Genomic DNA, 17,255 nt, shown 5'->3' on the forward strand with positions numbered 1-17,255 from the left:
TAATTTTTTTTTTAAAATCGACTTTTTACCAATTTACTATTTCAAAGTGACGCGGTTTTTTTGCTGGTGGCTCATGTAATATTAACGCTCTTATCCGTGTCCATCTGAATGGGAACACGGGTTAAAAATCATTAATTCGAGTCTTTGATATAAAAAACGTCAAATTTTGGTATGACCAGAAGCTAGTAACATTCTTTATGATTATAATATGAATCCGAAAATCTCAGATTTTGGTATGGCCAGAAGTTATGGAGATAGTGAAACGGAATCAAAAAGGTGGTCTGAACATAAAAGAGTCCCTACAACATTGCCGTTCTTTACAAGTCATTCAAAAGTCACATTGGAGAACAACCAACTTATTATGGAGAAAATTCAATTTGGATAAACAGTTGGAAATTCAAACACTTGAAATTTCAACAAGGTTCCACCAAGTCTATTCAACCAGCCAAACATTTGTTTAAAGATCCAACACCCACCATTTGGTACAGTTGGAGATGAAAAATAAATTACAGGTTTACAACAAAACTATATGAAATTTTGATACTTTAACGAACAAAGACTGAGGCCTTAAATGATTTGTTGTCTGCATTATACAGGTCAGAACTACTTCTACTCTTGAGAACATAATGCCATTCATATCCACCAAACTCTTAGGCATGAGTAAGATGTCGAAATGTTTCTTTTTTATAATCTTCTACTCATTTTTCATAGTTAGCATCAGTGCAAGAGACATACTTTCTGCAAATCAGAGCATCCAAACCGGAGAAACCATTGTTTCAGCTAGCGGTGAGTTTGAACTTGGTTTTTTCAGTCTCGGAAGCTCAAAGAATCAGTACTTGAGCATACGATACAAGAATGCAGGTGGGATTACCATATGGATTGCCAATGGAGGAACTCCTGTCACTGATGCATCAGGCACGCTAACTTTTAGCAGCGAGGGCACTCTGATAATTCTCAGTGGAACAAACAGCACAATTTGGTCATCAAACTCGTCAAAATCTGTAGTAAATCCTGTGGCACAGTTATTAGACACAGGAAATCTTGTTATCAGGACAGAAAATGAGGCTGATCAAGGAGGTTTTCTTTGGCAAAGTTTCGATTTTCCTGACAACACCTTCCTACCAGGCATGAAGCTTGGAAAGAACTTGGGAACTGGCCTTGATTGGTCCTTTAGTTCTTGGAAAAGCAATGACGATCCTTCTCTTGGTAATTTCCATGTCAAGCTTGATATTAGTGGCTATCCACAACTATTCTTATGGAATGGTTCAGCTATATATCTCAGGATTGGTCCTTGGAATGGTGTTACATGGAGCGGTATTCCTGATTCAGGTCCAAATAATGCATATTTGGAAGATCTTGTCTTTAAAGACGATGAGATATATTTTGAGAATGAACCTACTAATGATTCAATGATTCTAAGGACAGTCATAGAGCCTGATGGGCGAGTTATACGTTATACATGGACCGATCAAACTAATAAGTGGGAGCCAACTATATTTCTTCAGGCAGATTACTGTGATGATTACGGACGCTGTGGAGCTTATGGCAGCTGTAACATTAACTCTCTTTGTAGATGTTTAGATGAATTTCAGCCCCAAAATGTTGAGGCCTGGCTTAGTTTGAACTTTTCGGAGGGGTGCGTTCGAAAAAGACAGTTAAATTGTAGCATAAGGGATGATTTTGTACTGCAGTCAAAAACGAAATTGCCAGATACACGGGGCTCATCATATAATTTGAGCATGAACCTTGAGGATTGTAAGAAAAAGTGCCTGGAGAACTGCTCTTGTACAGCATATGCAAATACAAACATCACCGGAAATGGAAGTGGATGCTTGCTTTGGTTTGGTGACCTTATTGACATCAGAGATCAAGAACAAAGTGTGCATGATTTTTATGTAAGGGTTGTTGCCTCAGGTTCAGGTAAAATAAAAACTGGCCCAAAATAGTGCCTTTTTACTTGCATATTATCAAATAAAAAGATCGTAAATATGAAATTGAGATTAGATTTAAATTTTAAGAAGTTAATGTTGTTTTATGGGCTATTCAGGTTCAAGTACTAGTTCCAGAGCAAGGAGAATCGTCCTGATTGTACTTCTCCCCATTTTATCGGTTTTAACAGTTGTGCTTGGCTTCTACCTGTGGCATGTATGCAAGTACAGGAAGAAAACAACAGAAGGTAGTATATATAAATACAGGTGGAAATTTATTTTAGGTACTATCGCAGGATCAAGGGTGCTAAGTGGCAACACTTGCGACCAAAAGGCATATGCCTAGGATTGACCTTAATCTATATGTCTTGTTACTTTCTAGGGGGACTGATAGAGCATGAAACCAACCATGGGAGGGAAGATTTAGCAGTGTTCGACTTCAGAACTGTTGCTAATGCCACCACCAACTTCTCGTATAGCAATAAAATTGGGGAAGGTGGCTTTGGACCTGTCTACAAGGTGGCTCACTCGTTTACAAATTTTATTCATATAATCAGGTTTTCGGTGTTGTAACTCACTATAAGTTTAAGTTGTTAAAAGCAATTTTAAGTAAAAAATAGTAATCTTTACTGCATAGCATGAATGATGCTCACGCTATCTAGTTCTCATATCTCAACGCTTATTTCTCTTTGCCTTAATGAATTAATCTCTAACACAATCAGAATATATAAATTCGGGAGAAGTAGATGAAAATAAGAACTGTTTTAAGAAGTGTTGTATTAACAATCACGGACTGTAGGGTGTTCTGGAAAATGGGCAGGAAATTGCTGTTAAGAGGCATTCAACAAATTCGACACAGGGAGCAGAAGAGTTCAGAAATGAAGTATTATGCATTGCAAAGCTCCAGCATCGGAATCTGGTTAGGCTTCTTGGTTGGTCCACCACTGTGGAAGGAGAAAGGATGTTAGTCTACGAATATATGCCCAACAAAAGCTTAGATTACTTCATCTTTGGAGGTACAGTTATCTCCAACATTCACAAGTCTGATAAATGGAGAACCTATTCTATATTAGTTTACTCTTTTTACATTCTTATAAGATAATCTGAATGTGTAGAACATGAATGACTTGTCAAACATGGCAGATATTAAGCATAGAACATCACTAGATTGGCCTACGCGTTACAACATTATAAATGGGATTGCTAAAGGGATACTTTACCTTCATGAAGACTCCAGATTAAGGGTCATCCATAGAGATCTTAAAGCTAGTAACATCCTTCTTGATTTTAATATGAATCCAAAGATCTCAGATTTTGGTATGGCAAGAAGTTTTGGAGATAGCGAAACTGAATTAAACACAGCAAGGGTGGTTGGAACATAGTAATAGTTTCTACACCAATACTAATTTTCATTTCCTTTTCTATATTCTCAACAATAAAATCATATTTTTAATTCAATTTGCAGCGGCTACATGTCACCTGAGTATGCTATTGAAGGCGCATTTTCTGTTAAATCAGATATTTATAGCTTCGGTGTACTGGTGATTGAGATTGTGACTGGTATAAAGTGCAGATTCTTTAATCATCCGAGCCACAACCTTAATCTTATGGGTCATGTATGTAAAAATCTGATACTAATATGATGGAAACATTTTGTACATTATTAACTTAAAAGCTTACTTGAAATTGGCAACATCTACTTGTCCAGGTATGGGAGAGTTATAAAGAAGACAGGCTTCTGGAATTGATTGATGTATCAATCCTGGAGTCAAGTGATCAACATGAAGTGTTTCGAGTTATTCTAATAGCGTTATTATGTGTTCAACAATATCCAGAAGACAGACCTAACATGTCATCTGTACTCATGATGCTGACTAGTAAGGTTTCCCTGCCTCAACCGAAACAACCTGGTTTCTTCACCGAAAGAAAATTAGATGAAACGTATTCTTCATCGTTGTCTAACCAAACTGTTACAATTGTTACTCCACGATAGTAATTTCATTCTTTTAGTTCTTTGGAAATTAACATTCTATAACAATAACAAAAATGTATGCTGTATAAAGTACTGTTTATTGTCTATAAATGGATAAATGTTGATTACCTTTCTTCTAGTTAAGTTATTCTTTTAATCAACACCAGCTACCGCTGTTTGCATTTAGGCTGCAAACAGACTCTAAATCATTAATTCTACAATGGAGAATAATATTGTTTGAACTTGGTTTCTTTAGTCTGGGAAGCTCAAAGCATCAGTGCTAGAGCATGCGATAGAAGGACGCATGTATAATAATAGCATGGGTTTCCAGTGCAACTTCTCTCACTGATGCATCAAGCAGGCTAACTTGAATGCGGTTTCCATGGCACAAACATCACTGGAAAAGGAAGCGTTTGTTTGCTTTGGTTCGATGACCTTTTTCATATCCGAGATCAAGAACGGTGTGTGCATGATTTTTATGCATACTGACCTAAACTTAGTACCTTTTACTTGCATAATATCAACTAATAATATTGCAAATATAAAATTAAGATTAGATTGTCTTTTAAGAAGGTACTGTTTTTTATGGCTATTCAAGTTCAAGTACCAGTTTCAGAGCAAGGAGAAATCGTGTATATGGTAGTCACTTTGGCAGCTACAATTAAGTAGTAATTAGGTTGCATCGTTGAATAGTATAAGATCCAGTTGGGGCCTTCCTCTAAGCCTCAAGGTTTTAAATGACTAGGTTATTTAAGCCTTCCTCTAACACCTTAAGTTTTAGAAGAACATGTTACTTAACATGCATCCAAAAATTGTGGAGTATCTGACATTCCTGAGTTTCTTGTATGAATGACATCTGTCTCTCAACATTTATACATCATTAATGTGTGATTGAACAAGTAAATGACAGTGCTTAGCAAAAAAAATTACAGCAGCTACTACCAGGTAGCATCTGTGGCTAGACAGCGGCTACCACCAGGCAGCAGCTGAGGCTATAGCCTGGCAGCGGGCAGGCCACTTTTGCAGGTTGTATATGAAGATCCATGTTACATATATCGCGTTAAGATGATTTGATCATTTAAGTGTTCTTAACAAACAAAAAAGCCACAATTGTCTTGTGTTGAAGACTTCTGAATATTCCCATTATTGTTTAATTACAGTTTAGAACTCTATCGTGGTTCAACAGCTGTAACAGTTTGAGTTGATGAAGACGAATCAAGCAAGTTATACAAAGCATCTGCTTCGTTGCCTGACAAATTGTACTCTTCATCAAGTTTTCTTTCAGTGAAAAATCCAGGTTGTTTTGGATGAGGCAGCGAGTTGTTACTAGTCAACATCATGAGCACAGATGACATGTTCGGTCTGTCTTCTGGGTATTGTTGCACGCATAGTAATCCAATCAGAATTACCCTATACGCTTGATATTGGTCAATTGACTCCAGAATTGATTCATCAATTAGCTCCACAAGCCTGTCTTCTTTATAGCTCATCCATGCCTACACAAGCAGATGTTGCCATCTTGTTGTAAACTTTTATAAAAGTAATGTCCATAAATTGCCCGGATATGAGTGTGGAATTTGTACTTACATGGCCCATAAGATTCAGGTTGTGGTCTGGATGATTGAAGAATCTGCTTTTCTTCCCACTCACAATCTCTATCATCAGTACACCAAAGCTATAAACATCCGACTTAACTGAAAAGGCGCCTTCAATTGCATACTCCGGGGACATGTACCCACTACAAGTTGTATAAAGAAATGATTGAGCTTTAAGAAACCAAAAAGGGAAATGGAAATCTACAATGTGGTAAAATCTCTTACTATGTTCCGACCACCCTTGCAGTGTTAGCTTCAGTTTCAGTATCTCCAAAACTTCTAGCCATGCCAAAATCTGATATTTTTGGATTCATACTATAATCGAGAAGGATGTTGCTAGCTTTTAGATCTCTATGGATGACCCTTAATCTAGAGTCTTCATGAAGATAAAGCAGCCCTTTAGCAATCCCGTTTATTATGTTGTAACGCTTAGCCCAGTCTAATGATGCTCTCTCTTTTTTATCTGCCAAATTTGAAGGGTTATGTTTTTATCATTCAGGTTAGTTATGTTTAGAGTAAGATATGTACTCCAGATGTTAGACCAGGTAAATGATGGAGATAACTGTACCTCCAAAGATAAAGAAATTTAAGCTTTTGTTGGGCATATATTCATAGACTAACATCCTTTCTCCTTCCTCAGTGGTGGACCAACCAAGAAGCCTGACCAGATTCCGGTGCTGAAGCTTTGCTATGCATGATACTTCATTTTTGAACTCTTCTACTCCTTGTGTGGAACGTGTTGAACGCCTCTTTACAGCTATTTCCTTTCCATCTTCCAAAATTCCCTACAGTTTATTATTGTTAAAACTTAAACCAAGACTCTCTATATATGGTACATATTTCAATCTTTTCCTTCTACTTCTCCTGAATTTGACGAGTGTGATGAAGATAACTTCAGCAAGGGAAACAGAAACTGGAACTGACATATCAGAATTATGTACATTGAGCAGAATTATGTGCTAAGAAAACCTAGCAGCTTTTTTTGACAGTATGATTACCTTGTATACAGGTCCAAAGCCACCTTCCCCAAGTTTATTATTGTTAGAGAAGTTGTTTGTGGCATTAGCAATGGTCCTGAAGTCAAACAATGGTAAATCCTTCCCGTCGTTGTCAATCTCACCTTCTATCAGTTCTCCTGTAAAATTATGAAACATATAAATACAGGCAAAACCTAAGCAAATGCAGTTGGAGGCAGGTATTGCTTGTTAAACCATATGTACTTGATTCACATGACTACTTTTATACTTCAGAGAGCATTAAGATTCTTAAAAAGTATACTAACCACCTTCCCCATTATTCTTCCTGTACTTGCAAAAATGCCAAAGATAAATGCCAAGTACCACTGTCAAAATTGATATAATGGGTAAAACTACAATCAGGATGATTCGCCTTGCTCCAGAGCTACTACTTGCTAAGGAACTACTACCTGAACCTGGAGCCAAAAATGCCATTAACTTCATGAAAGTTAATTTGACAGGAAATTAAATTTCTTGATTGGAGATATGGATAGTATAAGATACTAGTTATAGGTCAAAATGTATTATTTACCTGAACCTGAGCCTGAACCTGAGGCAGCAACTCTTACATATAAAACTTGGCCACTCTGTTCTTGATCTCTGATATCAATAAGACCCCCGAACCAAAGCAAGCATCCACTTCCTTTTCCAGTGATGTTTGTATTTGCATATGCTGTACAAGAGCAGTTCTCCAGGCACTTTTTTTTACAATCCTCAAGGTTCATGCTCAAATTATACAATGATCTCTGTGTATCTGGCAATTTCTTGTTTGAATGCGGTACAAAATCATCCCTATCACTACAAATATATTCAGTAGCTCGAACACAACCCTCTGAAAAGTTTAAACCACCCCAAGCCTCAAGGTTTTGGGGCGTAAATCCATTTAAACAACTGCAGAGATTGTTGCCGTTACAGCTACCATATGCCCCACAGCGTGCATAATCATCACAGTAATCTGCCTGAATTAACGTAGCTGGCTCCCATTTATTACTTTGATTAGTCCATGCATAGCGTATTAATCGCCCATCAGGCTCTATGACTAGCCTTATAAGTACTGAGTTACTGAAAAGTTCATACTTATAATAGACTTCTTCTTCTTCTTTAAAGTGAAACTCATCCACAAATATGTTATTTAGACCTGCAATAGGAATACCACTCCATGTAACACCATTCCAGGGACCAGCTCGGATATATCTAGCTGAAGTATTGTATATGAATAGTTGTGGGTAGCCAGTGATATCAAGTTTAACATGGAACGTCCCAGGAGAAGGATCATCGTTGCTTTTCCAAGAATTGAAGGACCAAAATAGGCCAGTTGCCGAGTTCTTCCCTATCTTGCTTCCGATTTTCATGCCTGGTAGGAGAGTATTGTCAGGAAAATCAAAACTTTGCCACAGAAAATCTCCTTGATCAGGGTCATTCTCTGTTCTGATAACAAGATTCCCGGTGTCTAATAACTGAGCCACAGGATTTTTTAAAGATCTTGTCGAGTTTGATGACCAAATTATGGTGTTTGAGCCGTTAAAAAGTTTGAGAGTTCCCTCGCTACTTAACGTTAGTGCACCTGATGCATTAGTAAGGGGTGCATCTCGATTGGCAATCCATGCAATCACCCCATCCGCCTTCTTGTACCGTATGCTTAAGTACTGATTCGTTGAGCTTTCGAGACTAAAAAATCCAAGTTCGTATACACCATTAGCTGAAACAATAGATTCTCCGTTTTTGATGGGCTGATTTGCAGAAAAGATGTCTTCTGCCCCAGAGCATACATTGAAAATGTAGCTGAAGAATATTAAGGCAAAATATAGAGCTATCTTACTCATGTTTATAAGCCCTGTGAACACTAATGTAATGCTCTCACCTAGACAAAAGAATGAATATACTTCTACTACAATGCAGACTCGGAGGTGCCTCTCATCTGCAGAAAGTCAAGACATTCTTCTTTAAACAGCTATTAATTACTTCTGTCTTGCACATGCTGAGGTAAGGCTTGGTAGAAAATGAGCTTGTGGAGTTGAATATACAAAATAGACTTTTTCAACCACATTCTCGGAAGAAATTAGATTAGTTAAACAAGGTAATTAAGCTTTTTCTTTCATATAATCAACACCAGAACTGCGTGACTACTATTCTAGTCTTGCACTCCTTCTGACTTCCCAGTTCCCAGCTGTGTGCGTTGAGTCTGCAAAAAAACTTTAAATCGTAATTCTAAATAAATAAAAAAAACACAATTAAGTCATCTTTATGCTAACATAAACAACATTGCAGTTGCTTTAACAGTTTTTTTTCTAAGTTTAGTCTCCTCTCTTAAGAGTAACCGAAATTTGCTGGCTTATTTCATTGCAATAATAAAAATATCTGAAGAAAGTCTATTCTGAGTAGGTTAAGTATTTCTACGTAGTTTAGCTATCACTGTTAGTGAAGCATCATGGCAGTTCAACTTTCTTAAACAATCTAGATTAATTGACTAAGTGCTTAGAAAACACTTAAATGAATTAGCAATTCAACATTCTTGATATTTATTCAGTTTGACATAGTACTCCACAATCTTACCTCGCCTTGTGGTAGACGGTACTAAATAATTGCATTTCAGAACAAACGTGTTGACATTTGAGGCGTCAAAGGTAGAAGTGTTCACGCAACAGTTGAGACTTCATTCTGTTGGAATAATCTTAAATTTAGTTATTAATTATTTGTTTATTTAATTATTTGATATTTAGCAATAGATTAATTATTAGAGAAAAATATTATTTTAGAATTATTTAGTAAATGTTGGAATAATCTTAAATTTAGTTATTAATTATTTGTTTATTTAATTATTTGATATTTAGCAATAGATTAATTATTAGAGAAAAATATTATTTTAGAATTGTTTAGTAGTGGGCTAGTGGAGTTATGGAGTAAATTATGGACATGTAATTTACCCATTAATTAGTAGTGGTTAGTTTTAGTAGTAGTTAGTTTTAATATGTTTGTAAAGCCTATATAATGGCTAGTTTACCTTCAGTTTTAAAGAGAGGAAAAGAAAACAAGAAATATAGCAGTACATGTAGGTGTCTTTTTTCTCTAAGTTTTTTCAACACATTCTTGCAACTACGCAGACGCATAATGCAATTAGAATTTACAGGGCTCATGAACATTGAGTGTGCCTCCTTGGTAGTAAGCTCTAATGCACAAACCGTAGAACTTGTGCAGACCAAATTGCAAGATGTTTCTTGAATTCTAACTCTGGTGTGAATGCGTATATAATTAAGCAATAACAGTGTCATCTGATCTTATATGATAATTCTGGCAAGTCAAGCTGCATATAACCTGATAACGGGCAATCGTGTCGTGTAATTTGGTGTCGTGTAATTTCGTGTTTCGTGTACTTAAACATGAAACTCATATCCGATCCGAAATGATTTCGTGTACCCATATGTGAAACCCATATCCGATTCGAAACGTGTCATGTACTTTCCGTGTACTTTTCGTGTATATTAAATAAAAAATTAATATAATATATATATATATATATATATATAATATATTAAAAATTCTATTTTAATGTATAATTTAATGAAATATGGAGTGTATATATATATATATTTACATAATATTCTATAAAAACTTGTAAATATTTATATTATATACATAAATATATGCATGTGTTATATATATATTAACTTATAAATATATTTATCTAATGTAATTTCGTATACTTTCGTGTACCCAAATTAAAACGCATATCCGAAACTAAATCTATCATGTAATTTCGTGTTCGTGTACATTCGTGTTTCGTGTACCAAAAATTAAAACTCATATCCGAATTTTTCGTGTCGTGTTCACGTGTCGTGTACCAAATTATACTGATAACATAAATAATCCTGCAGTTGCGTGAACAAATTTCTATTAGTAATCCAAGTTTGTTTATTATTTCATCTGCACTAACAAAATCCTAGAGATGATATTGTAACATACGTGAATTTAATAATAATAATAATAATAATAATAATAATAATAATATTAAGATTGTGAATAAAATTAGAATAAGAATAAGTGATTTTAATATTTACTAATTAGAATAGAAAAATAACTTGTTTAGTTGTTCATTAAAACTCAAATTATATAAAACATAGGATATTCAGTGCTATGTATATATCGATTATTGGTTATTATTTAAGTACCGTGACAAATAAATAAAAAGAAGAAAACCCTAAAGAAAATCAAGGCTGCGCAGAGAGAGGGAAGTGAAAGAAAATAGAGGATAAAACTGAAGCGCTCAGCTCCGCAGAAAAAATGACAAAAATAGCCGATTTTTGAAAAAATTTAACAAAAATAGTCATCCTGAAAAAAGTGGCCAATTTTGGCCGATTGAATACTCCACTGTCAGTTGGGTATCCCAATTTGTATAAGATACTCCACTGGTAGTTGGGTATTTCATATATGGGATACTCCACTGTCAGTTGGGTATCTTGTATAAAATGGATACTCCACTGACAGTTGGCTATCCCATCGGCTAAAGTTGACCAACTTTTCAGAAATTGGTTATTTTTGTCAATTTTGTGTAAAAATAGGCTAAATTTGTACTTCACCGGCTGTGCACTGATTCTGTGTCCAAAAGATTAGGTGATTGTTTACTTTCTATCATCACAACTAATAAGATAGCTGTACAAATTATGTACATGATAAATTCTCTATTTTTGATTTTATATAATAAATATTGGTTTGGGAAGCTATTGAGAGAGACTACACGTGCGTGCTTATATATTAATATTATAATGATAAAATTGATTGTCCTGTACAAGTAACACGTGGAACCAGGTGTTAAAAATTTAAAGGTTTTATAATACATGAACGTGACAATTATGTATATTCACGTTGAAATCAGTTGCTGCTTTGTCCAACTAATATTATATAATAATATCTTACTTATCTATTTCTCTAAAAATAATGAATACTTATTTGTTTTGTTTTTGCGTGTATGTGGTTAGGACTCTAATTTTATAATGTTAATAAGGTCATTTAACTTGTGACATGTTTTATAATTTTATCAAGATCTGGAATTATGAAATATAATCAATTCATGATTTACCTCATGTGTTTTCAAATCCTTCCTGATGCATGGATAAGTACATGATTTATAATCTAGTGAATTATTAATTAATAGATTATGTATTATGTTATTTATTTTATTTTTACAGCACAAAATATTTTGGAGCATAGTGTTTTAATACAAGCTCAATAATTCCGGTGCATTGATATATAAATAGTTTGGAGTTTATGAGGGGTGTGCAACATGAACTACTAAAAATATAAATCTTGTTGCATATGATTGACATCTCCCTGAGCATTTTTAAGGTTTATGTTACGGGATACTCCATCTGTCCCATTAAATTCTATACGTTACTTTTCGGCACGCTTTTCAATATTCATTTAAAACATAATTCCACAATATTTTTTTTTTTAAAAAAAATTCTGAAAAAAAGTTTCATGTTTAAACTTTTATTCAAAAAAAAAATTTGAAAAAAACATTACGGAACTATATTTTATAGAGATCTCGAAATACGTGTAAATAGTAAACGTATAGAAATCAACGGGACAGAGGGAGTATATAATAATGTTAGTACATATCATTTACGTTTTCATGTTAATACATATCATTTATGTTATATTTGATCATGTGTGGCCCCTAGTCTTGTTAGTCTAATTTGCATCATTAAATTGTTAGCATTATTAACTAAATAGGTTTATGGTCAATAAATTCAAGAAGAGTAAATTACATAATTTATATAAAATATTTGTCTAATGTATATATCTCTAAAAGAATTCGGTTATAATTATAATAGGTCGGGAGCCAGGAAACTCATATCCGATTCGAATCGTGTCGTGTACTTTCCGTGTAATTTTCGTGTATATTAAATAAAAAATTAATATAATATATATATACATATAATATATAAAAAATCTATTTTAATGTATAATTTAATGAAATATGGAGTATATATATATATATATTTACATAGTACTCTATAAAAACTTATAAATATTTATATTATATACATAAATATATGCATATGTTATATATATTAACTTATAAATATATTTATCTCGTGTAATTTCGTGTACCAAAATTAAAACCCATATCTGAAACTAAATCTATCGTGTAATTTCGTGTTCGTGTACATTCGTGTTTCGTGTACCAAAAATTAAAACTCATATCCGTATTTTTCGTGTCGTTTCGTGTCGTGTTCACGTGTCGTGTACCAAATTGTCCGTTCTACTGATAACATAAATAATCATGTAGTTGCGTGAACAAATTTATTTTAGGCCTCGTTTGGTTCAATGTAACCCAGCTAAGGAACTTTAAATACCTGGGAACCTAAATGGGTTACGCCGTTTGATTATATAACTTTCAAAATCTAGTGTGTAACTCATCTAGTGTGTAACTCAGACTTCCCGTAGGTTACTCCAAAATGTAGTAACCTAGTTACACAGCAGAAGGGTGGTCAACTTTGAAGTTCCGTATTACAATTCCTTAACTTGCTATTTTTTTAATTTTTTTATTCATGATTATAAATTCTCTATTTTTATTAATTTTTTTCTTCTTTAGTATTAATTATTTAAAATTTTTAATTTTCTTGTAGTAAAATAGTTTTATATATTTTATTTTGTATTTATAATTATATTATGGGTTTTTTTTATTTTGTCATCATAATTCATTGTTCAAAAATACTTTTTTTAATAGTTTCTATTAGATATATATTTATTTAATATGTCATATTTAAATATCTTTGTTTATATTTTTTATGTAGCAATTTTATAATAATTCATATTCAGTATAATATATATTTGTATGTCAGTATAATCAATATTTAATGTTAAATATAAAAATTTTAATATGTAATTTTTAGAAAAGTGATAGTGAAGTTAAATTGAATAATGACCAAACAAACACATGTCTTTTTTTTGCCAGAAAGGAATATGATTTTATTACTCTTTCAAATCATCAAGCAAAACATGAAGCAAATCGGGATGGACATTTTCCCTATCCCAACTACGATCAGCTATTGAACTTGAGTATCTCGCTAAATAGTGAGCTACTTTTAAAGACACATTTCGTGACTCTAAATCATCAAGTAATTTTCTGCACTCATCAACTACTCGACCCAAGTACGAGAGATTTATTGATGAACACCTAATAGCCTGAATTGCTCCCAGACAATTAGACTCCACAACCGTCGATGACCAGTTTTTATTCTTTATCCAACTCAGAGCTTCCCTTATACCAATGATTTCTGCAAGTTCTGGATGTAAGCTTCCTGGTCGACAACTTGAGGCAGCCTCCAGCATTGTTCCTTCATGATCTCTAGCTACCATTGCAAAACTGAAACAGTTGGAATGCTCAAACAAAGCCGCATCAGTGTTCACCTTAACAGTTCCAATCTGTGGGTGTTTCCAATGCACATCACCATCCGATTGAGTTACAAACCCAATAGTATTGTCGAAGGACTTATCTTGTGCATTCTCCCAGTTGTTAAGGACTTGTAATGCTGATGTTACAATGTCGTCGTATTCCTTACTTTTCTGATTCCATACAATGTCGTTACGATTCTTCCATAAAGCCCATGCCACCATAAACACCTTATTTACCTCACTACGCCTTCTGTGTTGCAAGTTTTTTGCTGTCCAGTCCACCATACAACTGCTAATACCAGAGAAATGACCCAACTTTTGCCAACATAGTTGTGCTACAGGACAAACTACTAGTGTATGATAGGTTGTTTCTTCCTGTAAATTACAAACTGGGCATCTATTGTCCACATTTACCTTTCTGCAAATCAGTCGATCCTTAGTAGGTAAACAATCACGAACTGCTCGCCAGACAAAATGCTTCACTTTTAACGGAATTTTCAAGTTCCATATTTTGTTCCAAAAACCAGAGTTACTACTTGCCTGATTATGCGCTACACTGACTCTTACATTATCATAAGCACTTCTGACTGTATAATGGCCCAACTTGTCGAATCTCCAAAACCATGAATCATTGTCATTGCGATTTATTGGTATCGAAAGAATTAAACTGATATCTCTCTGAACAAAAATATCTTTCAATAACTCTTCATCCCATCTGTCTTGATCCATCTCCATTAAAGAAGAAACCATACTGTCTTTTAATGCTTCGTGTTCTGTATGAATATAAGGGTCCTCAACACAGGGAAGCCAAGGATCCTTGGTTATATCTACTGTACTTCCATTTCCAACCCTCCTAGCTATCCCCTTTCTTACCAACTCCTGTGCTTCCAAAATGCTCCTCCACACGTAACTTGGGTTAGGTCCCAGCTTCGCTGTCAAAAAACTACCCGTAGGATAGTATCTCGCTTTGTACACCTTGCTCACCATACTATCCTGTCTAGTAACTAACCTCCAAGCTTGTTTCCCCAAGAGTGCTAAATTGAAATCTTGCATATTTCTAAATCCCAGACCCCCTTCAGATTTTTTCGTGCACATACGATCCCACGACATCCAATGTAAGCCTCTCATTTTCTTAGTTGAAGATCTCCACCAAAATTTGCACATCAAACTCTCCAATTCAGTGCAAACCTGCTTAGGAATCAGAAAAACGCTCATAGCATACGTTGGAAGTGCTTGAGAGACTGTTTTAATAATCAATTCTTTACCTCCCTTTGAAAGATATTTCTTGTCCCAGCCTTCAATTCTATTCTGCATTCGACTTTTAAGATAACCAAACGCTGCAGTTTTGTTTCTTCCTATAACATTAGGAAGGCCAAGATAAGTTGTTTGCTCTGTTGCTTCTTGAAAATCAAGCATATTGCAGACTGCTTCCTTTACCTCATGATCTGTGTTGCTACTAAAAAAGACAGACGAGTTCGCTTTGTTGATCTTTTGCCCTGAAGCTCTTTCGTATGTTTGAAGCATTAAATTAATCTGATCTGCAGAATCACCATTAGCTTTGCAATAAATATACGAGTCATCTGCAAAGAACATGTGCGTCAAACTCGGAGCACCCCTTGCCACCCTGATACCAGCTAGTAAACGTCTTCTCTCAGCATCTTGAATTAAGGCTGTCAAGCCCTCCATGCACACTAGAAATAAATACGATGAGAGTGGGTCTCCCTGCCTGATCCCTCGACTAGGCACAATTAAACCAAACTCCGTCCCTGAATGCGTTATCTTATATCGAGCCGAAGTAACACATTCTAACATCAGATTTACCAACTTCCTGTCAAAACCCGGCTTCTCCAGCATAGCTCTCAAAAAATTCCATTCTACACGGTCATATGCCTTGCTCATGTCCAACTTTAAAGCCATCCATCCCGTTTTACCAGTCACTTTACGTTTCATGTAATACATAACTTCATAGGAAAGCATTATATTATCAGAAATCAACCTCCCCGGTATGAAAGCACTTTGTATTTCCGATATTACATCCCCTAAAAGACCCTTAATCCTGTTTGCCAAGACCTTCAAAATTATTTTATATACAACATTGCAAAGCGAGATTGGACGAAGATCATCCATAGTAGTCGGGTCATTCTTCTTAGGGATTAAGACAATGTTAGTATCCGTTACGCTTTCCTCAAACTTGCCAGTAACAAAGAACTGTTGAGTCATGTGCACTATGTCCTCTTCCACTACCTTCCAGTACTTCTGATAGAACCCTGGGCTCATTCCATCTGGCCCAGGTGATTTATCTGGGTGCATACTGAATAGAGCCGATTTTACCTCCTTAGCTTGAACTGGTGCAGTCAACATAAGATTCTGCTCTTCCTTAATCTGACTTGAAACACATCCAACAACCTCTGTCCATTCCGTATCTGTGGCCGAGAACAATTGAGAGAAATAATTAACCATAGTTTCTTCGATCCCCTTACCCCATTCCACCTGCTCACCATTATCATTAACCAGCATAGTAATCTTATTTGCCCTTCGTCTTGATTTTGTAGCTGCATGAAAGAATTTACTATTACTGTCCCCCTCTTTTAACCAAAGCTGTTTGCATCTCTGCCGCCAAAAAACTTCTTGCTCACTGTATATTTCCAACAGCTTTTTGGAACTATCTTGGTACATTCTTACTGAATACTCGTCTTTCCTCCAAACACATGTTTTTGATTATCCAAGAAACTGTTATATTGTAATTTGGTTTCTGGGATTCCCTGTTCCCGTGCAACTGCAAAATTCATATAACGAAATGAGGCCTTAGTAATCCAAGTTTGTTTATTATTTCATCTGCACTAACAAAATCCTAGAGATGATATGCTCTCTGATGATACATTTGCTGATTTGCACTTGATGAAATTTATCTTTCTCAGTAGACCATACACTTGAAGTATTTGTGCAATTATCTCTTGAGGCTTGATAAAGCCTCATGCTCCTCTCTCCTTTTTTTTCATAATTGACCGGTTATTATAACGGGTTAATTATCAAGTTGGTTACTGAAGCCGTCTTAATATATTAGATATATATTTGATTTCGTCGTATTAAAATTTTACCGGATTTTATATTTACTCTTAAATTCCTATTTTGTGAAAAATTTTATGTTACTTTTGAATTAAATATAAAATTGTTCGAATATTAAAATTACATATAATTTTATGTTACTTTTTAATTAAATATTAAAATTGTTTAGCCCGACCCCTTTTAGTGGTAATTGGTTTCACCGTATTTTATTTCCATCCCAAGATTCCTATTTTACATACAATTATATTTTACTTTTTAATAAAATAAAAAAATTGTTGAACTC

The 17,255-nt window shown here is 34.7% G+C and overlaps 2 protein-coding genes across 7 annotated transcripts; one reads left to right on the top strand and one right to left on the bottom strand.

The window, feature by feature from the left end:
* Positions 1–414: 414 nt before the first annotated feature.
* LOC141721624 (G-type lectin S-receptor-like serine/threonine-protein kinase At4g27290) lies at positions 415–4,009 on the top strand. Of its 6 annotated transcripts, XM_074524621.1 has the most exons (9): positions 415–596; positions 712–786; positions 862–1,920; positions 2,048–2,176; positions 2,311–2,447; positions 2,728–2,944; positions 3,072–3,309; positions 3,394–3,544; positions 3,637–4,009. In XM_074524621.1, the coding sequence occupies exons 1-9, from the start codon at positions 572–574 to the stop codon at positions 3,919–3,921; spliced, it is 2,316 nt and encodes a 771-aa protein (XP_074380722.1). In that variant the 5' UTR covers positions 415–571; the 3' UTR covers positions 3,922–4,009. The 6 variants fall into 6 exon arrangements, 5 of the variants coding, with proteins under 5 accessions (XP_074380722.1, XP_074380720.1, XP_074380719.1 ...); XM_074524619.1 differs by having other exon boundaries at positions 416–596; positions 712–1,920; XM_074524620.1 differs by having other exon boundaries at positions 422–786.
* A 777-nt stretch (positions 4,010–4,786) lies between these two features.
* Positions 4,787–8,715, bottom strand: LOC141721621 (G-type lectin S-receptor-like serine/threonine-protein kinase At4g27290). Its single transcript, XM_074524612.1, has 7 exons — positions 7,044–8,715; positions 6,778–6,927; positions 6,494–6,630; positions 6,064–6,280; positions 5,721–5,958; positions 5,488–5,638; positions 4,787–5,396 (listed from the first exon to the last, which is right to left on the bottom strand). The coding sequence occupies exons 1-7, from the start codon at positions 8,332–8,334 to the stop codon at positions 5,070–5,072; spliced, it is 2,511 nt and encodes an 836-aa protein (XP_074380713.1). The 5' UTR covers positions 8,335–8,715; the 3' UTR covers positions 4,787–5,069.
* Positions 8,716–17,255: the final 8,540 nt, after the last annotated feature.

The sequence above is a fragment of the Apium graveolens genome, chromosome 4 (assembly GCF_009905375.1).
Source record: "Apium graveolens cultivar Ventura chromosome 4, ASM990537v1, whole genome shotgun sequence".
Classification (NCBI taxonomy): Eukaryota; Viridiplantae; Streptophyta; class Magnoliopsida; order Apiales; family Apiaceae; genus Apium; species Apium graveolens.